Source organism: Pan paniscus, chromosome 4, assembly GCF_029289425.2.
Source record: "Pan paniscus chromosome 4, NHGRI_mPanPan1-v2.0_pri, whole genome shotgun sequence".
In the NCBI taxonomy this organism is placed as follows: domain Eukaryota; kingdom Metazoa; phylum Chordata; class Mammalia; order Primates; family Hominidae; genus Pan; species Pan paniscus.
In genome coordinates this window covers 174,706,915-174,729,858 of record NC_073253.2, presented here as the reverse complement: position 1 = coordinate 174,729,858, position 22,944 = coordinate 174,706,915, and the positions used below count along the sequence as shown (strand labels likewise).

General features: G+C 49.7%; 1 protein-coding gene across 1 annotated transcript in view; it reads right to left on the bottom strand.

The window, feature by feature from the left end:
- Positions 1–9,991: 9,991 nt before the first annotated feature.
- The window catches only part of MAML1 (mastermind like transcriptional coactivator 1), a 44,470-nt gene continuing 31,517 nt past the window's right edge, over positions 9,992–22,944 (bottom strand). Inside the window, exons 2-5 of the mRNA XM_034961198.3 lie at positions 20,524–21,939; positions 18,174–18,413; positions 16,021–16,117; positions 9,992–13,379 (exon numbers count right to left, since the gene is read on the bottom strand). Coding sequence (XP_034817089.1) covers positions 12,397–13,379; positions 16,021–16,117; positions 18,174–18,413; positions 20,524–21,939 — 2,736 coding nt within the window. The 3' untranslated portion in view covers positions 9,992–12,396. The remainder of the gene's footprint in view (positions 13,380–16,020; positions 16,118–18,173; positions 18,414–20,523; positions 21,940–22,944) is intronic.

The following is a 22,944-nucleotide window of genomic DNA, read 5'->3' as shown; positions in this document are numbered from 1 at the left end:
GAGGAGACCAACGCTGGTCTCTGTCACTGGCAGGCTAGAGACGGGCACTTGGGTGGCAGATCTGGGTTTGTCTGGGTGAGCCAGAGCCATGATGCTGGGATCCCGCTGGGCCCCACCCCTGCCACTGCTGCTTACTGCTCTTGAGCCCGCCTTGCTGGGCCCAGCACTCGGGGGCCATGACAGAGGCTGGCTGGTGGTCACTGCAGCTGCAACTGGGACTCAACTTTGCTGTGTTTGCAGCAGACTGCTGTCAGCTGCTAGGGATCATTTGCGTTTCATTGGGTCCAGACTGGAAAATCAAATGGGCATCTATGGCCAGGCGTGGTGGCTCACTCCTGTAATCCCAGCACTTTGGGAGGCTGAGGTGGGCGGATCACCTGAGGTCAGGAGATTGAGACCAGCCTGGTCAACATGATGAAACCTCGTCTCTACTAAAAATACAAAAATTAGCTGGGCGTGGTGGCGGGAGCCTGTAATCCCAGCTTGGGAGGGTATGGCAAGAGAATCGCTTAAACCCAGGAGGCGGAGGTTGCAGTGAGCCGAGATCGTGCCACTCTACTCCAGCCTGGGCGACAAGAGCGAAATTCCATCTCAAAAAAAAAAAAAAAAGGCACCTATGAGGCAGACGCCACCCTGTGTCTGACCCACTGGGAAGCAAGGCTCCTTGTCATTTCTTCTCTGGGCCTTCCCCACTGTGGCTTCCCAGGCCAATACCCTGTGTGAGGCTTCTGTCAACTATGAAGTGAGTCCTCTTTGATTAGATATCAAGGCCAAGGAAATGGCTGGGTGGAGCTGTGGACCCAGTGGTCCCACTGGGAGCTGGGCCTAGGCCAGGGTGATTCTTCTTCCTTCCTTCTTTCTTCTCCTCTCCTCCTCCTTCTCCTCTCCTCCTCCTCCTCCTCCTTCTCCTCTCCTCCTCCTCCTCCTCCTCCTCTCCTCCTCCTCCTCCTCTTTTCTTCTTCTTCCTTCTCTTTCTCCTTCCTCTTCTTTTCTTCCTCCTCCTCCATTTTTTTTTTTTGAGATGGAGTTTCATTCTTGCTCCTGGAGTATAATGGCACAATCTTGGCTCCCTGCAACCTCTGCTTCCCAGGTTCAAGCGATTCTCCTGCCTCAGCCTCCTGAGTAGCTGGGATTACAGGTGCGCCCCACCACTCTCTGCTAATTTTTTGTATTTTTACTAGAGACAGGGTTTCACCATGTTGTCCAGGCTGGTCTTGATCTCCTGACCTCAGGTGATCCACCCACCTCGGCCTCCCAAAGTGCTGGGATTACAGGTGTGAGCCACTGAGCGCAGCCCTCCTGCAGAACATATTTGGCTGGTAGGTGTCAGGGCCATCACAAACAGAGGACAGCCGACCCTTAAACATTGTGGAGGTTAGAGGCACTGACCCCTGCACAGCCGAAAATCCACTACATCTTTTGGCCCCTCCAAAACTTAACTACCAATAGCCTACTGTTGACGGAAAGCCTTAGAGAGAACATAAAGAGTCCACAAACACCTGCTTTGTATGGGAAGTGTGTTGTCATACACTGTGTTCTTACAATAAAGTAAGCTAGGGAAAAGAAAATGTTCAGAAAATCATAAAACACATTTATAGTACTGTACTGTATCAATACCGTGCGTTTATGTCATCCATTTACAAGATGAATCGGCTGGGAGGGTGGCACCCGTGGCTGCAGACCTCAATCTATAATACCTATCAAGCAACTTAAATTGTTTTTATCGTCATGACTTTTCTTTGCTTCTTGGGGGCACTTGCAGCATCACTAATGGCACGTTGTATGGGTCCCATGGTGTTACTGAAGATTTATAGTACTGCATCAAACATGATGAAAAAACACAGGAACTGACAGAGATCCCCCCCCCTTTTTTTTTTTTTTAAATGAAGTCTTGCTCTGTTGCCCAGGCGGGAGTGCAGTGGCACGATCTCGACTCGCTGCAACCTCTGCCTGCCAGGTTCAAGTGATTCTCTTGCCTCAGCCTCCCGAGTAGCTGGGATTACAGGTGTGCGCCACCACGCCTGGCTAATTTGTATATTTTTAATAGAGACAATTAAAAGGTCAGCAGGAAAAGGTTTCACCATATTGGCTAGGCTGGTCTTGATCTCCTGACCTCGGCCACCCCAAGTGCTGGGATTACAAGCATGAGCTACTGCGCCCAGCCGAGAGATCCCTTTTTACTGTGATCTACAATTTACTGGAGGGACAAACTGCTCCCTTGGAGCTGATGAGACGCATGGCGCTTTAAGCAGATCATCGCCACTCTCAAGTCCACTGCAGTAACTACAAGAGATGGCTGTGAGATCAGCAGGGCAATACAGTATGTGCTACGGTCAATTGTATGCAGTTATAAGTTTTTTGTCAAACAATTTTAATCCAGTTAATGGTAAGCAAAGTGCAATGCCATGAAAAGCCCTGTATTTTGCATGTTTAAACTGTTTTTCATTGTCTTTGCTTGTCAGGTTTTGAAGATGGGACCCGCTCCTGTCTTCTTTCTAGTGGTAGAAAATGGCACATATTGTTCTGGGGTGCCACTCACGCTTAATTTATGGCTTGTCCAAAGAATCTGCGAGCAGGAGGTGGTTTTGTCGTTGGAGGATCATGAGTCTGAGTGAAGCAGAGGATGCCATTTGGGAGGCACCATGCTTCCAGCCACATCCCAGAATGTTTTTGTCACTCATTTCAGTATATGTGACCCATCAGCGGTAGCCAAACGTTGCTTGTTGTCTTCATAGTATTTGTTTCCATATTTTTCCTCCCCCACTTTTGTGCCAACCCTCCCATCATTTGCCCTGAAAAAAATTCGTAACTAGCCATGGAGGCAGCTGTAGCTGCTGACCTGCTGCAAGCTGGGCTTCAGGACCTGCAGTCATTTGGCCTCGTCTTTCAGGCTGCGGCTATATTTATACTGCACCTTTACATTTCTCTTAACTACAAATGTGCCACGTAGTGTTTGCACGTGTAACTTTTGACCAAAAAAACTTTTTTTTTAATTTTCTTTTTTGAGATGGAGTCTTGCTGTGTCCCCCACATTGGAGTGCAATGGCGCGATCTCGGCTCACTGCAACCTCCGCCTCCCAGGTTCAAGTGATTCTCCTGCCTCAGCCTCCCCAGTAGCTGGGATTACAGGTGCCCACCACCACACCCAGCTAGTTTTCATATTTTTAGTAGAGACGGGGTTTCACTAGGTTGGCCAGGCTTGTCTCAAACTCCTGACCTCAGGTGATCCACCCGCCTCAGCCTCCCAAAGTGCTGGGATTACAGGCGTGAGCCACTGCGCCCAGTAAAAAACATTTTTTTTGGAGACAGGGTCTTGCTATGTTGCCCAGGCAGGAGTACAGTGGTGTGACCTTGGTTCACTGCAGCCTCAAACTCCTGGGCTCAAGTAATTCTCCTATCTCAGCCTCCCAAGTAGCTAGGACTACAGGCATGTGCCACCATATCCAGCTAATTGTAGAGACGAAGGTCTCACTGTTTCCCAGGCTGGTCTGAAACTCCTGGCTTCAAGTGATTCTCCCACCTCAGCCTCCCAAAGTGTTAAGATGACACGTGTGAGCCACTGCACCTAGACTAACTTCTAACTTTCTGTAATAGATTTGTGTATATTTTATGGTAGTAAATGATAAAATAGACTAGTACCTACAAATATTTTATGCGTCCATGACATACCTAGCTTTTTCTTAATTTGTTCACTATCTCTAAGGCAACACGGTTCAGTTGTGAGTTTTTTCAAATTGTCACAAATTTCAAAAAAAATTTCCAATATATTTATTGAAAAAACCCACATGTAAGTGGCCCCAGGCAGTTGAGACCTGCGTTGTTCAGGGGTCAGCTGCATTTCCATTCTCCCACACCCGCTTCTCTGGGCGTTCGGTCCCTTCTTGCAGAGCTGCTACGGTTGCCCCTAGGTTGCTATTCTTTTCCTTGTGGGCCATGGCTTCCTGGGAAGTTTCAGAGAGCCGAGCTGGCAGCCTACGGGCACTGCTTCCTGGGGGCTCTGCAAGGGTGCTGAGTCCTAGGTCATAGCAGAGCCCCATATGGCCATGCCCTTGTCTCAGGCACACTCCTGCTCCCCCCAGGCAGCTCATCTTCTTTCTTCTCTGGCAGGCCCAGCACCCTCCTGCTGACCTTCTTGGTCCAGGGGCCAGGAGGGGTGGTGAGCACAGATCCTAAGGGGAGGTAGCAGAGGCCTGGGCATGACCTTCAAACAAGAGCAAAGCACCGGCCCTTAACAGGGAGGAGTGGGCTTAGAGGTTTCAGGGTGTGGGGGAGGGCGGCGGGGCTGGGGTGTCCAGGTTTTCTAGAGTTCTAGAGTATCGATCCAGATGTCCCCATCCCAGTGTAAGGGTCCCACATTCCTAACTAGGACAATGACCTTGGTATGGCAGACTTGGCTAGGTTGAAAGTTCTACCTTCTTGGAGCTCTGATGCCTTAGTAACAACCCCATGCCTGATCCCTTCAGCTGTGTCCACCCTCTTGCCTGGCTGCCAAGGAGGCCTCTAACGGATCTCACATCGTGTCTTTTCTAGTGATTAGTCATGATCAGCTTTTCATTACCTTTCTCCGAGGTATCACCTATAACCCCCGCAACATCTCTCTCAAGGTCACAGTCACTCCTCCACTTACACTTCCCAAAGGCCTAGTGTACTCTATTCCCTTCCCCAGTGTCCTGCCCTGGTGCCACCACAGCGAACGTTTAACAGTTCCTCTTTACAGCTGTCCCACTTGCCACGGGTGATGGGGTCATCATGGCCAGCAGTCAGCAGCGAGCCAGCTTACAGTCGGCTTCCTGGGACCACTCCACGCACCAAGTCTCTCGAGCCAGGTGCCCCAAAGGCAGATTTCAAAGGACATCAGCACCACTCATAAGGGAGCAAGGGCTACTGGATTGGGCAGGCGAGAGGTGGAACTGAGATGCAGACGCGGCAGAGGCCTCAGACGACAGCACTGGTGCAGTGGAGCCAGGATGGCTCTTTGGAGATGTCCCAAATTGAGGCAAGGGTGTTGGGGTCTCCATACTCCCATATCGACAAGTCTCCAGACATGGGCTGCCCCTGGAAGAGGGCATAACCTTGGGCAGCTCCCCTCCACTGAACACAATTCCCAGGAAGAGTCAGCTATGAGCTGGCAGCAGCTCTGAACAATGAGTGTCCAACACTCCTGGAAATGGGTCTCAGTCCTGACAGGTATCTGGAGTGTATCACAGCCTCTGTAACTGTCCGCTCAGTCTGGTCCAATCTCCCCGCTTTGGGACAGCCACAGAGAGGTCCCATACGTGGTTAGCAGTGGCACACTCAGGCTTAGACTCGCCCTGTTCTCCTGCTCTAGTGTTCCTATAATGCCATAGGTTTACTAAGAAGTGGACCCAGGGGAGGGGAATCCAGGATCAATTGGATAGAGTAGGTTAAATGCAAGGAATGACAGACAGCTGCAAAGTTTAAGGAACATGCCTGTTACTGCACAAGCAAGAATCAAAAAGAAGCCACAGATTTATCTTTTTATGTTTTAAGGGACAGGGTTGGCTGGGTGTGGTGGCTCATGCCTGTAATCCTAACACTTTGGGAGGCTGAGGCAGGAGGCTCGCGTGAGCCCAGGAGTTTTGAGACCAGCCTGGGCAACATACTAAGACCCTGTCTCTACAAAATTTTTTTTAAAAAATTAGCTTGGCATGGTGGTACACGCCTGTAGCCCCAGCTACTCGGGAGGCTGATGTGGGAGGAGTGCTTGAGCCCAGGAGGTGCAGGCTGCAGTGAGCTATGATCATGCTACTGCATTCCAGCCTGAGCAATTCATAGTGAGACCATCTTAAAAAAAAAAAAAAAAAGACAGTCTTGCTATGTTGCCTAGGCTGGAGTGCAGTGGCTACTCACAGGTAAAATCATAGCTCACTGCAGCCCCAAACTCCTGGCCTCAAGCGATCATCTCTCTTCAGTCTCCTGCGTAGCTGGGACTACAAGCAAATGCCACCATGCCCGGCAAGATTTAATTTTTCTCATTTTTCAGGCAGTGTCTCACTCTGTCACCCAGGCTGGAACATAGTGGCACCATCATGGCTTACTGCCGCCTCGCCCTCCCAGTCTCAAGCAAGCCTCCCACCTCAGCCTCCCTAGTAGCTGGGACTACAGGAGTGTGTCACCACGCTCGGCTAATTTTTTGTAGAGATGGGGTCTCACCATGTTGCCCAGGCTGGTCTCAAACTACTGGACTCAAGCGACACTCCTGCCTTGGCCTTCCAAAGTGCTGGGATTATAGGCATGAGCCACCGCACCCTGCCAAGATTTAAATTTTTTATTACTTGGGGACTAGGACCTCCTTAGGCCTCTAGCTCTAGAAAGGTCGGACGGCAGTATCTATAGCTCTTGAAGATTCTGCATGTGGTTGGACTCTGTCTTGCGTTATATAAAATCATCTGTTATTACAAGTATAGAACCAGCCTAAAACTTTAAAATTCATGAGAAATGTTATCAGTAGTAATAAATCCAGAAGTAGTGAGCAAGCAGTTGTCTCTGCTACATAAAATGTAGTTAGATCTTAATAAGGATGCAAAATTCCAGTTTTTCGTCCTCAGTCTTGAAAAGTTCTGCTTTCCAGGCACAAAGAAAAGTGGAGGCCTCCGCATTGATCCCACATAGCAATCTAACACGGCCTGCTGCTTCTCACCACAGCCCATGCGGTCAGGGCTTGCTTAAGGTCGCCCGCAGTGTGGAAATCCTCAGAGTAAGTCCGTTCTGCAGCCCTGCCTCCAGCAGACAGCTGGCTGCATTTGTTTGTTTTTGCAGCAGATGGCATCTAGTTCTTCCTAATGTACGTGACCCTTCCCAGAAGACTGACAGGGTGGTGCATCCCTGAATTCTCCCCTTGTGGCGCTGGTTTCTGCTTTGGGTGGGAGTCTGAAGTTATCTTTCCCAACGTCCATGAAATGGTTTTCATGCACTAGCTAAACTCTGCAGCTCAGCTTACTGTAAGCGTGCGAAGAGCAAATTATCCATGAAGCATAAGTAAAGCCAATCTGAAGAGTGGCCAGGACATTAACTGCTTGAACGCAAAAGGGGAAGAAAAGTCCAGTCAAGACATTTGCCACCACTCACCATTTCCTGTGCTGGCCAGGGCAGTGCCTGGAACACTGAAGTTCAGCCACTAGCTTTGGACCAAGTTCGCAGGTAGCTAACATCTTGCATCTTTCAACAGCTTTAGAGCCACATTGCCAGCTTCAGGCATCAGCTGGCTGGCCTGCAGGGAGCATTACTGATAATGCCACCAACCATGGTGTGCCATCCAACTCCAGGGGCAAGCAAGAGACCCTGGAGCTTGTCCTTGACTTACCTTGGGCATCTTCTGGGGCTGGACTGGGGAGGCGGGCAAGTCTTGTCCAGGCTGGCAGAGGTTTCAGAACAGCACAGGCCTGCACTGCAGGCTGGTTGCAGCTCACAGGCACCTGGAGGATGGCAAGAGCCACCATCCTACTAAATGCAGTGGCATATTGCTTGCTTTTAAATTTGTGGGTTTTTGTTGTCGTTGTTGTTGTTTTGGGACAGAGTTTAGCTTTGTCACCCAGGCTGGAATGCAGTGGCACGATCCTGGCACTGCAATCTCTGCCTCTTAGGTTCAAGCCATTCTCCTGCCTCAGTCTCCCAAGTAGCTGGGACTACCGGCACGTGCCACCAGGCCCAGCTAATTTTTGTATTTTTAGTAGAGACAGGGTTTTGCCATGTTGGCCAGGCTGGTCTCGAACTCTTGACCTCAGGTGATCTGTCTGCCCAGGCAGACAGATCCCTCCCAAAGTGCTGGGATTACAAGCGTGAGCCACTGTGCCCGGCCTGCTTTTAAATTTAACACGTGCAGGCATCTGTTAACTTGCTCCTCAGCACTCCTCCCTCTTCCTGTTAACAGCACTTTTTTTTGAGACAGGGTTTCTGCTGCCCAGGCTGCAGTGCAGTGGCATGATCTTGGCTCACTGCAGCCTCAACCTCCTGGGTTGAAGTGATTCTCCCACCTTATTCTCCTGAGTAGCTGGGACCACAGGTGTGTGCTACCACGCCTAATTTTTTTTTTTTTTTTTTTTTACAGAGACAGGGTCTCTCTCTGTTGCCCAGGCTGGTCTCAGTGATCCTCCCACCTTGGCCTCCCAAAGTGCTGTGATTAGGCCTATGTTGTGTGTCACTTTCTTAAGAGACCTACGTTGCTACCGTGTCTACAGTAGTCTGTGGCTCACCCCAGCCTCTGCAGCCCCACTGCCCTCTCTCATTACCTGGCTTTAGTTTCTCCCTAACACTTACCTCACCTGTGTAAGAACTCCTTCCCATGAGACTGTGAGCTCTGCAGTGCAGGGACCTTACCTTCCTGTACTGCCGCAATTTCTGCCATATTCCCTGCCTCTAGGGCAATGCCTGGCCACAGCAAGTGCTCCCTAAACATTTGCCAAGTGAACTGTCCCTTACCGAGTCCTCCTCCATCACCCCCAAGCCTGGCTGGTGACCTGGAGAGACTCGGGGTAGTGGCAGGCTGCAGGGATCTGGAACTGCCTGGGCCTTGCCACTACTGAGGCCTGGCCGTCCGACGTCTCCTTTGATTCTGAAAGTTACTGGGAACCTTAAAAATGCGCTGTAAGGAAATAATTTATAGGATTATATTAGCCAGATTTCTTTTCTACTGGCTTGCAAGTTAAGAGCCCCAACAAAACCATTATTCCAAATGACTGTCCAAAACCTTCATAAATATTTCAAATGGCTGCATCCTATCTCATGGAGTGGAAGCACCAGTTTGCTTAACCAATCCCCTAGGGCAGCAGTTTAGCATCTCATTTTCTGCGACTGTAAACAGCCATACTAAGAACACCACTGTGCTGTACCTTTTTCTATACCCAGAGTCATTTTCGAGGATCGCTTCTCAGAATTGCAACTGTCCAGGCAGACACAGCACGAACATTTTAAGAAGCTTGATAACTTCTACAAAATTTCTTCCCACGAACAATCATACGGCAGCCAGCCTCCCATCCTGCAGCCAGTGCTGGGCGCCGCTCAGCACTGTGCATCTCACAGGTAGGGCCACTCACTTCTGTTCTCGTTTGTGTTTTTAGATCACTGCACATAACGTGCATTCTTAGCCAAGAATTCACAGGGAGTCTCCGGAGTTTTCCTCCTTTACTGCGCCTTCTATGGCAAGGCCACAAACACTGTTTCCTGTGTGTCACAGATGTCTTCCCCTTTTTATTAGCATAATCTAGCTTTTTGAGTCTATCATGGCATGGTTCCTCGCTGTGGTCCCCTGAAGGCCGTTCTTCTCTGCCCTTTGAGGAACTCCAGCCTCTCCCAGGCTGCCCTGCTCCCTGCTCCCAGCAAAGCAAAGCAGGGAGAGTTCTGAGGTGAGCGGCCCCATTCACCCTTTCAGTCCAGGCTCCATCATCTGGTCCCCTTTCACAGTGTGACATGCCAGAGCACATCATTCTTACAATTAAAAAAAGGGAAAACCAAGCTCTATGCTGAAAAGCAACTAAATAGTACATGGAGCAGACAGACTTCAGGGGCAAACCTAAGGGTTCTACATGAAGCACGAGAAGCACCCAGCAGCTACGACAGCACAGTCGTCTGGCCCAGCTCCCTCCATCAGCCGCATGGATGCCCGTGAGTCCCGGAGACAGGCTGCTTTCTCAGGGTGATGCTAGAGCTAAGACAGCACAGTTGTCCGGTCCAGCTCCCCTCCATCAGCTGCATGGACGCCCGTGAGTCCTGGGGCCAGCCTGCTTTCTCAGGGTGATGCTAGCTCTAATTTAGTATCTATCAGGAGATAACAGAAGCTCCTCTGAGGCTTCAACCAAACCAGCTCCCACTCAACAATGTGCAATAAGAAAGCAGCTAAATCTATGACTCGACAAGCATTTCTTTAAAAAGAAAAAATTAAAAAACCAAGAAAAGCAAGCAGCTAAATTACAAAAGAAAACCAATCCCCAAACTTCTGCCAGCAGACCCCAGGTGACGTCAAATACAAAGGTTGTTTCCATACTAGCAAAATACTTTATTTTTATAATGATAAAACAAGGAAAGTAAAGATTTCTTTTTGGTGTATACCAGAGTTAAGGGCAGTAGAAGAATATGGGGATTAATAGGACTTTTATGCACTTTTGATGACAATAAAAAGTTAACAATACCAACCGTTTGCCATAAAACTTATCATAGCTCCCCAAAACACACATATAAAGGATCATAGTTTTAAAATCTATAAAAGTAAAAAATATACAGTTGGAAGCTCTAGCGCTTATTCCATCTTTCATATAAAATTGTAAACATTTATTTACACAAAGCAAATGTGTATAACAAAAGTCTGAGCACCCTTTTCTTCTGAGTCGTGGCTCCTGGAAGACGGGGCTGTGCACAGAAGCAAAGTCATCTCCTCCCCTGACTCCCGAAAACCAGGTTCATAAATAAAGCCATGGGCAGCTCCCTGGGGGGACCCCAAGAATCACATTTTATTGCTATGACACTGCAGCAAGTGAGGAGCCCCCACTGTGTCGCCGGCCCCAGGACTAAGGCGGAGTGCAGGGCCAGCGAGCCCCGGGGACAGGGGTGGGAGACGGGGCAGCAGCCAGATGGGGTCAGGAGAGGAACAAGGATCCACAACCAGCCTTCAGCCGATTTTTGGGAGAAAAGCCGCTGAGGTCACCCTCTTCCCCTTCAGACTGGGGAACTCCCTCAGAGGGTGAAATTTTCACTGGCTTTATGATTCACCCCTTCTTTGAGAGCTAAACTGAGTACATGGGAAAGGTAGGGAAGGTGTTTTAAGGAGAAATGGCCGACATACCACTTGGGGTGGCAAATGGCTATTAGAAAAGAAGATCTGAGGGTCCAAGTTCCCCCAGTGAGAAAGGCACTGCTGGTGCAAAATAACTACCAATGTGTGTACAACCTCTCGTCCCCTCACCGCGACTCAGGCTGGTTGCATGAGTATTTTCCTTGGCTCAATTCTCACATAGGACACTCCTGAATGATCCATTGGGAGACTCCAGGGAAACAGAAATGGGGCTGCAGTTTCTCCACAGAACACTCTGCATCTGAGCCACTTTTCAGCATTCTCTTTTCTCTCCACCATTCTGTGTAAAAGGGTCTCACCCTGTGCTTACCACTTTGCTTTCGTTACGGGGAAGTGCTCTCTCCATCTTCGTTTTCCAAAAACAGCTCACATGTCATATTCTATTTTGTGGACCCTCAGCTTAGTCAAGTCCACTTGAATCTTTAGAAAGGATGTCTTAGTGTTATAAAGCAATCTCTTTAAAAAGTGCAAGTCATCTGACATGGGAGTGGCAGAAGTTGTCAAACCAAGTGGAATTGCTTCCTCCGGGCCGGCCCACGGCCTCCTTCCCCAAAACCTTTATGCTAAGGTTCCCTTAGGAATTCTAAGACTCTTCCTTTCCCTCCAATGGAGTAAATAATTGTTTTCCATTTGGGCTGCAGAGAGGAAGGAGAGGCAGACAGAAAGGCCAACGGTAAAGGAAAGACATCTGTGCACAACTGCACAGTGACCACACTCCCACCATGGGCAACATACATGTTCAGAGAAAACTGAAGAAGGTGGGGAGACATAATACTCCAGGACACAGGACCCCCACATCTCTACCTTCCATATGTAGCCTGGGGTCCTGCTGCCAGGACATGGGAGGAAGGGATTCCTGGGGGCCTTGGGAGGGAGGAGGAGGAGCTGCTAGGAAGACCCTAGCTATGTCACCAGACCTGCTATCCCATGCCTCCTGTCCCTTTTTGGCATACGCAGTCAACAGCCTGCACTTAGGGAAATAATTTTCCAGTGGCCTCCTTCTCCCCTGAAAGCTGACAAAGAGCAGAAACAAAAAAGGCTCTTAATCAAAAGGAAACCCTAGGTTTCCAATGCCACTTAATTGATTTAAACCATCACCTACCCTAATCTGTTTAAAAACCTTTTGTAAAAAAATTTAAAAATCTTTTCTATGCTACAAATTGCAAATAATTCTGCTATATAAAGTTTCAACAAAAACTTGTCCCCAACACTGGGGTAAGTGGAGAAATCTTGGATAAAATCACCATGATGGCACAGATTTTTATAAGCCTGATATTGTGGGGTTTCACTGTTGTTACTGTTGGTTTTTTGGTCATTTGGATAGAAAACCACCTTTAGAACCCTATCCTGCTGTCCCAACACCAGGTACTGATGCCAGCAGATGGGCTGGGGCCAGCCCGATGAACCTCAACTGCTGGCCTGAGGGGCGCAGCCACAGACCCTGCCCAGGGCCAGGCCTCACCTGGAGCTTGGGCTGTACCTGCCCAGCTCCCCAGGCCATGGGCTTTTGGTCCAAAGTAGTTGCTCTTTCTTTGAATCTGAGAATAAAAATATAGGATGAATGAACACTAAAAACACTACAAATCCTTCCATTACTGAGACCCTAACAGGTCGTCCAAATCATTCATCCACTCCTCTGAAGTCCTGTTCTTCAGCAGGGAGTCGATCAGATCGGTGTGTCCAGCCACACTAGAGAGCCCACTGCCACCTGGCTGCCCGCTGTAGGCAAAAGGCAGCTCCTGGCCCGCGGTCCGCACAGGGTAGGCCTGGGTGCAGTGCAGCCCCGCCCGACCACCCATCTGAGAGGCAGGGCTCTGGCTGAAGGCCCCCAGCTCAGGCCCTGCTGGGCTCAGGCCAGGCAAGCCCTGCTGAGGGGCTGTTGGGGGTGGTGCTGGGGCAGGGGCGCTGGTCCTCTGCTGTGAACTCACTGAGGGTAGCAAGGACCCCACGGCAGCTGCTGAGCTCATGGGAGCCATGGGCCTGTTGGGCATTGCCTGGGAGAATTGCGGGCTAGACATTTTCAGGTGGGCCTGCTGCTGCATGTGGAAACTGGAGGCTGCAGTGAAGGGACTCACGTTGCTGTTCCCTGGGGTCTGGCCACTGAGGTTCGGCATTCCCTGATGCTGCCAGGAGGAATTCTGGCCTCCCATGGCTGGTGACACCCTTGGGACCGGTGGCTTTGTTAAACCAGGGTTCAGGGTCCCCTTATTGTGCTGCTGGGAGAGGCCAGAGCTTCCCAGAGAGTTCTGCCCATAGGCAGCTGAGACGGAGGTGTTCTGGCCCACGTTGGTCTGCCGTGGAATGTGGGCATGTCCATTGGTGGCCTGTGGCGGGGGCTGGGCAACTATCTGGGTTATGCCAGAAGCCATGCCATAGAGGCTGCTCTGAGGCATGTTTTGGGAGCCAGGGAACTGAGCCACACCCCGGTCCTGTTGGCCTGAGTTTGTGGGGAGAGAGGAAACTGAAGCATGTCCAGGGCCCATTGGCATCAGATTCCCAGCCTGAGGGAACACTCGAGGACAGCTGGAGTTGGATGGACCCAAGGTGTTCATGCCGGGCACGGCAGCAGAGGACCCTACAAGACAGAGAAGAGTCTGGCAGTCAGGAGTCGACCACCACTGGGTCCCTCTGAGACCCGAGCCGCAGCACCAGAAGTCTCACGTTCACGGCACACTGGGAAGAGGGCCCCGGGGGCCATGGGGCAGAAAGCCTTCCACGGGTGGAATGGAGGCCTGGTCTCTGAAACAATGATGGGGTTCAGAAAGGCACAGAGGAAGGGCAAAGCCCCAGGGGAGAGAAAACCAGTGACCTACTTCATCTAACTTTCAAGCACCCACCAAATTTCTGCTCTGTGGGGACCCTGTGGTGGGCACCGGGGACTCTGAGGTGGACCCAATGCAAGATCCGCCTCTGGGAGGCAAAGTTAGCACATGGCACGATGGGGCGCGATGGGGCGCGCCTGGCCAGCAGGCTGCAGGGTGCAGGCTGGAAGCCCTGGCATCTGGGAAGCCTTGGGCAAGGCTTGAGAGAGACAGTGATGAATCCACTAGGTTTAAAAGCACAGAAGTTTAGCAATTTAACAGTTTGGGGAAAAAGAGCATTCCAGGCAAGTGTGTGCAAAGGCAGAGTCAGAAAAAGGCATCTGTGTGGGGAACTTTCAGAGACTGGCCGTGGCCAGGATATGCAGACAGTGGCCAGCTGGTTAGAGAGAAAATGGAAGAGCTAGTTCCGGCCAGATAGGGAAGAGCTGTGGATGGCGTGTGAAGAACGGGGTTGTGGCCGGGTGCGGTGGTTCACGCCTGCAATCCCAGCACTTTGGGAGACCGAGGCGGGCGAATCATGAGGTCAGGAGATCAAGACCATCCTGGCCAACATAGTGAAACCCTGTCTCTACTAAAAATACAAAAATTAGCCAGGCGTGGCGGCGTGCGCCCCCAGCTACTCGGGAGGCTGAGGCAGGAGAATTGCTTGAATCCGGGAGGCGGAGGCTGCAGTGAGCCGAGATCATGCCACTGCACTCCAGCCTGGGCGAAAGAGCAAGACTCTGTCTCAAACAAACAAACAAAGAACAGGGTTGTAAAGCCCAAGAGTGGCTGGACTGAGAGTGTGGCTGAGACCATGCTGGGGAGAGGCTGTTCAGTCACGGAGATGAGGGAGGGCAGACCATGTGGGAATGGGGGGTGGAGGCGCAGAACTGTGTGGCAACATCTCACCAGACAATATACCATCTTATGGCACACCATTTATACTATGAAATGACAAGGTGGCCAAAGGAGGGAGGAGTCGCAGGAAATTACCAGATCTTCACTGAGTACCCACTCTGTGGCAGGTGCTGTGCTGGAGAGACAGCAGAGGGTGGAAGAGAAAACACCCCTATGCTCAGGGAACTGCTGTCTAGGCCTCCTGGCTTAAGCAATGGACATATGGCAACACCATTAACTGAATTAGGTTTTGTGGGTAGGAGAGTCATTGTTCAGGGATTGGCTGTAACTCAGTGCTTTGTTCTTCTTCCTCTCTACTAGCAACCATATAATAAAAATTGGGGCCGGGCACGGTAGCTCACACCTGTAATCCTAGCACTTTGGGAGGCCAAGGTGGGCAGATCACGAGGTCAGGTATGTGAGATCAGCCTGGCTAACATGGTGAATGCCCATCTCTACTAAAAATACAAAAATGAGCCGGGCGTGGTGGCAGGCGCCTGTAATCCCAGCTGCTTGGGAGGCTGAGGCAGGAGAATCGCTTGAACCTAGGAGGTGGAGGTTGTAGTGAGCCAAGATCGTGCCACTGCATGCAGCCTGGGCGACAGACCAAGACTCTGTCTCAAAACAACAACAATGAAATTGGGTTGAGGAAAAGAGGAGAGCTGAAACCGGCTATTTCATTCCCACCAATAATCCACAAAATGTCAGATGGGTCTGAAGGCAGAAAACATGGGTCAGACCCATGCTTCTGGGTCTGACCAGATTTCAACCCCACGTTGACCCCAGGTAGCACATACATAAAACCGTACCTGGTCTCCTCCAGGACACACAGCTGTGGTCAGTCTCTCTGGGACCCTTTATAGCAAGGTCCCAAATAAGGAAAAACAAAGGTTTCTAAGACATTCTGAGAGGAGCTAGGAAGGCGGGCAGACCAGAGCTTCCTGTATCCATTCCCTGAAATCTTTGTGCATTTCTGGAGGGATGGCCTATGAAGTTCCCTGGCACATCTCAGAGGCGACAGCTAGACTCAAGTGTGCTTCCTGCCCTTTTCTGGCCAACTGTCCACTAGTGATGCTGCCATCTGTGATATTCAAGTGAGCAGACAGGAGGAGAGAAAGAAGCCAAAGGCCACGCAAGTGCATTAAGTCCTTATCTGGAAGATAGGAGTCATTTTTTGAAGACACATAAAAGCAGAAGCAAAGAACTTTCTTGAGAATTACAGAAGCTATTTCCTGCTGATAAGATGTCCTCCAACTAGAAATGATTTTGCTTCAGAAAACTGTACAGCCAGGGACCCAGCAAAAGTAGTTCTAGTGGTTTGCCTCTGTGCCCTCTTCTCCTGATGCCGTGGAGTAAAACTAGAAAACCAGGCCCCTTAGGCAAACTGAGGTGTATATGATGACAATGCATGCAGCGTGATGAAGTCAAGGCATAGAGCTGGGCAGACAGCAGGGATTCAACCAGCACCAGGCAGCGGCCTCCCCTGTCCCTGCTCGTCACACAGACACCCCCTACCTGTGAACTGTCCAACCTGCTGTGGGAAGCTGCCTTGTGTCGGGTCTTGGTACTGGGGTGGTGGGCGGGTCAGATGGCGCTGAAACTGTTGCTTCTCCTAGAAAATGCCAAGAACAACAAAACAAAACCAACATATAACAAAATCCAAAACAAATGGAGTGAGGGAGGTCAGAGAAAAGTAACTTATCCAAGTTTGTTACTCACAAATGGGCTCCTGTGGAAATAGTGCTGATTTCATTTTGGGGTTTTTAAATAGTATGAAACAGATCTAGGGAGCAATGACTTTTTAAAAAGGTAGGTATACCTGTTTTTTAAAAATGGAGAGCTGGTTAGAAAAATGCAAATCACAGCTACAATGAGATCCCACCAGGATGGCCAGAATCAAAGTCAGATGATAACAAGTGGTTGGTGAGGATGTAGAGAAATCAGCACCCTCATACACCGCTGGTGGGAATGTAAAATGAGACAGCCTGTGGGAAACAGTCTGACAGTTCCTCCAAAGGTTAAACATAAAAATTACCATGTGATCCAGCAATTCCACTCCCAGGTATCTACCCAAGAAAAATGAAAACAGATGTCTATATGAAAACTTGTACATGAATGTTCATAGCACCAATACTCATTAACAGCCCAAACAAGAAACCCAAATGTTCATGAACAGACGAATGAATAAAATGTAACATGTCCATACAATGGAATATTATTATCAAGAGGAATCAATTGCTGTTACCTAGCACATGATTGAAAATGACATAACATAAATATAAAATGTCCAGAACAGACATTTTTTTTTTTTTGAGATGGAGTCTCGCTCTGTCGCCCAGGCTGGAGTGCAGTGGCGCGATCTCTGCTCACTGCAAGCTCCCCTCCCAGGTTCACGCCATTCTCCTGCCTCAGCCTCCCAAGTAGCTGGGACTACAGGCGCCCGTCACCACACTTGGCTAATTTTTTGTATTTTTAGTAGAGACGGGGTTTCACTGTGTTAGCCAGGATGGTCTTGATCTCCTGACCTCGTGATCCGCCCGCCTCGGCCTCCCAAAGTGCTGGGATTATAGGAGTGAGCCACCGCGCCCAGCCCAGAGCAGACAATTATAGAGACAGAAAGTAGATCAGGAGCTGGAGAGGCAGGGTGGGTGGGAGAATGGCTGCTCATGGGTATGGGATTTGTTTTAGGGTAATGAAAATGTTCTAAAATGGATTGTGGTAATGGTTGCACAACTCTGTGATATACTAAAAATGACTAAATTGTTCACTTACGTGGGTGAAGTGTATGCTGTGTGAGTTACATCACAATAAAGCTGCTTTTCTTAAAGGCAGAACTGAGGCAGGGATTGTCCTCAATGAACCTCACTGTCTGGAGCCAGTTCTTATGTCTTAAAGATGTAATTTAAGGCCAGGCGTGGTGGCTCACGCCTGTAATCTCAGCACTTTGGGAGGCTGAGATGAGTGGATCACTTGAGGTCAGGAGCTCAAGACCAGCCTGGCCAACGTGGTGAAACCCCATCTCTACTAAAAACACAAAAATTAGCCAGGCATGGTGGTTCTTGCCTGTAGTCCCAGCTACTCGGGAGGCTGAGGCAGGAGAATTGCATGAACCCATGAGGTGGAGGCTGCAGTGAGCCAACATCGCACCACTGCAGTCCAGCCTGGGTGACAGCAAGACTCTGTCTCCAAAAAAAAAAAGAACTCTCACTTGTAACCCTTAGTGCCTGCACACTACACTTGGTAACCAAGCGAGTGAACTGTGTTTCCCTCAGGGATGACTTCACTTCCCTCTTCACGTTCTGGCTTATAACAGGCTCTGTAGTGGCAGCAAAGCTGACTCCACAGTGGAATGACAGACACGTGAGCTCAGTGGCTTGGAAGCTGCTGACCTGAAACATAGGAAATTGTCCCTTCCACAAACAGTTTTAGCCCCCGAGTCTGCCTTGAGTACTCTCCACTAAGTGACACGAAGCAGCTTCTGACAAGACTACCCCTGTCTGAGAAATGCCACATTCCTGGAAAGATGTTTTTAAAAGGCAAAGCACTCTAACAACAGGCACGCAAGTCTGCGCAAATCCACACGCACAAGCAGAAGGTGTGACTGTAGCAGTGACTCAGGGTGCAGGCAAAGGTGGGAAGCGGTGGTTTCCTTCCACTTTTCTTTTTACCTGTTCTGCGAGAAGGTGCTGTTGCCTCTGAAGGAACTGCTGTTGCTGTAAATGCTTTTGCTGCTGCTCCCTTTGTTTCTGTTGGTCCAAAAGCAACTGATGCTGCTTCATTACAGCGGCCTGTTGCTGGCTGCTGAGATAGGGGGAGCTGTTGTGGGAGCTGGCCACGGACACGGCAGGCGGCTGGGTCCCAACACTGGTAGCCTGGGCTTGCACAGGGACACTGGAAGGGTTCTGCTCCTGTCAACACAGATAGGGGACTGTGAAGTCTCTAAGCTCTGATCAGACCAAATAAGCTCCATCCAGTGAATTCAAGGTTCACTCTCTTGAAGCCAAGTCTCTGCTTCCCTTCTGACCTCGAATAACAACCATCCCACAGGGCTGGAGCACAGACCAAAAGTGATGACATCTGAGCATACAGGTGCCTAGCAACGAACAATTACTCCATAGGTGTTAGTTTTACTCCCAGTGATTCACCAGTGACAAAGGTATGGTTTTACATTAAGCATATGTAAGCTTTCATATTTGCACACAATAGTTCCAGTAAGCAATCGAGGCTTAGAAATGCTCACTTATCAGGACATCTGAGTGCACAGGGGGCCAATAGGGGAAGAATACTTTTTGTTTTTTTTCAGACGGAGTTTCGCTCTTGTTGCCCAGGCTGGAGTGCAATGGCACGATCTTGGCTCACCGCAACCTCTGCCTCCCGAGATCAAGCGATTCCCCTGCCTCAGCCTCCTGAGTAGCTGGGATTAGAGGCATGTGCCACCACACCTGGCTAATTTTGTATTTTTAGTAGAGATGGGGGTTTCTCCATGTTGGTCACGCTGGTCTCGAACTCCCGACCTCAGGTGCTCCACCCACCTCGGCCTCTCAAAGTGCTGGGATTACAGGCGTGAGCCACCGCGCCCGGCCTAGGGGAAGAACACTTTGAAGGGGGCTTTGGTCAATGGAGACCACTCTGTCCCATGTGCATAAACCTTGGATTTCGGGCTATCCCTGAACGACCCGAAACTGTACATCTGCGCAAGCATTTTACTGGAAGAGACTGCTTAGCTTTTGTCAAATACCCATCCTCAAAAAATACTGAGAATCAATGAGAACTTTAACAGATATTCTCTGTCAATATATAGACCACAAGTGAGAGTCATGTCAAAGGCCACCACAATATTATCCCGTCATTACTGACACTTAGAAGAAAAGGGGAACTTAGCAGAAGATAGGCAAAAAGCAATCATTATTTAAACCAGTTCAAATTGTTGAGCTCCTTTCTAGTTATTCATTCTAAGATTCTGGTATAATTTCTTCACTCTAATCACCAGAAGCTTAAGAACTACTGAGAGTGCTTCGTAAGGTGCAAAGTGCTACCCAGATGGCAAGCACCCTCACTGTGTGCAGCTGAGCCTCTCTTCAGGGGGTGCTGAACGGCGTGAAACACCTTACTGGCTGAAGTAAGTGGAATTATCAGCACTGGGAGATGCTTAAATGGCTTACAGTTTTTGGCTATTAGAAATAACCACACAATGAATATCTTGGATATAACTTTTTCTTTTATTTTGGATTATTTCTTTAGATCAACTTGTCGGGTATATAGCGTGTCAATGCATATGAACATTTTACAGCATGTGAAAAATACATAATGTCAAACGACTTCCCAAAAGCAGTGAGCTCATTTACACACTCTCATCAATACAGGAGTGTGTCTATTTCCTCATGATATTACCGGCACTGGGCTTTTTAATTTGCAAAATTTTAGCATGTATTACAAATTCACGTTCACTGCAGGCTTATCTGCACTAGCGGAAAACAGGAAACAACCCGAAGGGCCATTTTCCATTTGATGCTACCGGGCTTTAGAACCATGATGAAGTAAGCACAGAGCTGAGCTGTGCTGGGAAGCAGCACATGCCTACAATGTTATAAGCTTACCAAAAATTAGGGAATTTTGTACATGGAGATCTGAAAGGTAGTTAAAAAAAAAAAAAAAAAAAAAAGCCAAGCCTCTAAGAAGCACGTTAAATGTAATATTTATCTGCAAAACACAGTCGCAAATTACTTAATTTAAATCCTACGGCATGAAAGAGACACTGGACTAAATGCAGCTGATTCCTCAAACCTTTGTGCAGTTAAAAATCAAGCTATGCTAGGGAACTTTACCCTATTTTTTAATTAACAATCAACCCTGGTTTATTTTATAAATTTCCACTCCCCAGAGGAGCAAAGGATGACAGCAGCTATTCCCTCCTCCCTCTTCCCACAACTACCTTGGATCCAATTAACATCCAAAGTAGTGAGTAACCTCACTGAAGTGTCTGCAGCAGAGGAACAGAAAGCAAAGGCTCATACTTACCTGGCCAGGTGGAACCAGTGATCGGAAAGGCATATTTCCTGGCTTTGGCTTCATCAGAAACAGGGAGTTCTGCTCGTGACTTATATGGGACAGCTGCTGGGGAAGATAAGCCATCAGGGCTGGCTTGCTCTGGCCAGACCCCGGGCTGCCTTGCCCACAGTCCGCTTTGTAATGAGAAAGGGGTTTTGTATTGCCGTAGTCCAGCACAGACCCCTGGTTATTCACGGAGTTCTGATTCAAGTTACTCGGTGGCTGGTGACTCAGCAGGTTCACATGGCTGGGCTGGAGGTAGGGGCCTCCGGGCCGAGGGGAACTCTTATTCACACTAGGCATCATGAGCAGTTTGGAGTTAGTGAAGTCTTGCTTGTAGCTGGAAGGGCTGGCAGGCTTCTCCATGGGGTAAGGGACATCTAAGGAACTGTGGGAGGGCCCCGTCTGCTGCCATGTGGACATCTGGCCCGGGGCTGGTGCCGGGGTGGCCTGCTGTGGGTTCTGGAGCATCTGCTCGCGCTTCTGCTTGGCAGCGATCTGCTGGAGCTGGTGGGCAGAGGACAGCTCTGAGGCCCCTCCTGGGCCCTGACTGGGCAATACCACACTTGCAAGGGCTCTTTGTGCGTTCTGGACCTGGGCTGATGCCGGCATCAGGTTTGGACTGGGATTGTCCGCCCCGGGCTGACCAGAGGTGTGGAATAAGGTTTGGGAGCCCCCTAGGCTGGGGGAATCTGTACTCACAGGGGCAGAGGAAGGCCCCAGAAAGGTCTGCCCTGCAGACCCGGCCCTCACTTGTGGAGAGCCTAACTGTTCTTGCTCAAAGGCTGCTGGAGAGAATTCCGTCTTAATATTAATGTCCTGTGCCAAGGGGGTTTGTGTGGCAGAGCCAGAAGACTCTGGGTCCTTCTTCTCCTCAAAGTCCTCATTAAACAGGTCCTTCATGTCTTCATCGGGCACCGACCTGTTCAGCTCCTCGATGAGCTCCTTCCACTCCTGCTCGTTAAGGTTGAGGTCTGGCATGAGGTTGCTTTGCGATATGGAGCCGACAGTCCCAGTGATCATGCAAGGCAGGTCTTCAACAGGCTCCTGCTTCAGTTCTTTATTCAGGCTCAGAGGAAATGACTCACTGGGGTTACTGCCTCCATTCAAGTGAAGGCTGGAGTCAGCCAGACGCTTTTTGTTGAGAGAGTCTAGCCCCAGAGAGTGCTTCCCACTGGACTGCAGGGCGTCGGCTCCAGAAGGCTTGTCAGACTGACCGAGGGGGGAGGCCGGAGGCAGTCCATTGGAAGAGATGGCAACTCCCAGAGGGGCCTCCCGGCGAGTCTTCTTATGCCCAGGAAAGAGGTCCCCGTAGCCATTCTGTTGATCGCCATTCTGAGGGGAAGTGGCGCTGTCAAGATTCCTCTTAACTGTATCATGAAGATGCTGAAAAACATTGAAAAGAATGACTTAAGATACATATGAATTTGCTCTGCTATGACAGTAACAAGCCAAGGGCTGATGTCCCTGCAATGCTCGCCAGTGGGTTCTGCTTGCGTAGTGTACGCTCCCATTTCTGGGGACACACCTCCATTTTCCCTGACGGTCCTATACCTGGCCAGTCAGAACTGATGTCTAGCTAAAGTGCTTCTGCAGTCCTCTTTCTGCAGGAGACAGGCATGAGGCTGCCCACAGCCATCTCGTCTGGCGGTATGCCCAAGAATGGAGCCAACAAAAAAATGCCAGAGAGTACACACACACACACACACATATATATATTATATATATATATATATATGTGTTTTGAGATGGAGCCTTGCTCTGCCGCCAGGCTGGGTGGACTGCGGTGGCACAATCTCAGCTAACTGCAACCTCCGTCTCCTGGGTTCAATCAATTCTTATGCCTCAACCTCCCAAGTAGCTGGGATTACAGATGTGCACCACTGTGCCTGGCTAACTTCCGGTATTTTTTGGTAGGGACGGGGTTTCACCATGTTGGCCAGGCTGGTCACAAACTCCTGGCCTCAAGTGATTCACCCGCCTCAGCCTCCCAAAGTGCTGGGATTACAGGCATGAGCCACTGTGCCCGGCCCCTCACTTTTTTTTTTTTTTTGAGACAGAGTTTCGCTCTTGTTGCCCAGGCTGGAGTGCAATGGCGTGATCTTGGCTCACAGCAACCTCCGCCTCCAGGGTTCAAGCCATTCTCCTGCCTCAGCCTCCAGAGTAGCTGGGATTACAGGCATGTGCCACCATGCCCAGCTAATTTTGTATTTTTAGTAGAGACGGGGTTTCTCCATGTTGGTCAGACTGGTCTTGAACTCCAGACCTCAGGTGATTTGCCCACCTCAGTCTCCCAAAGTGCTGGGATTACAGGTGTGAGCCACTGCGCCCGGCCGGCCCCTCACTACTTCTTATTGGGACTATTTGCTTGAACATAATCATGTCTGGTGT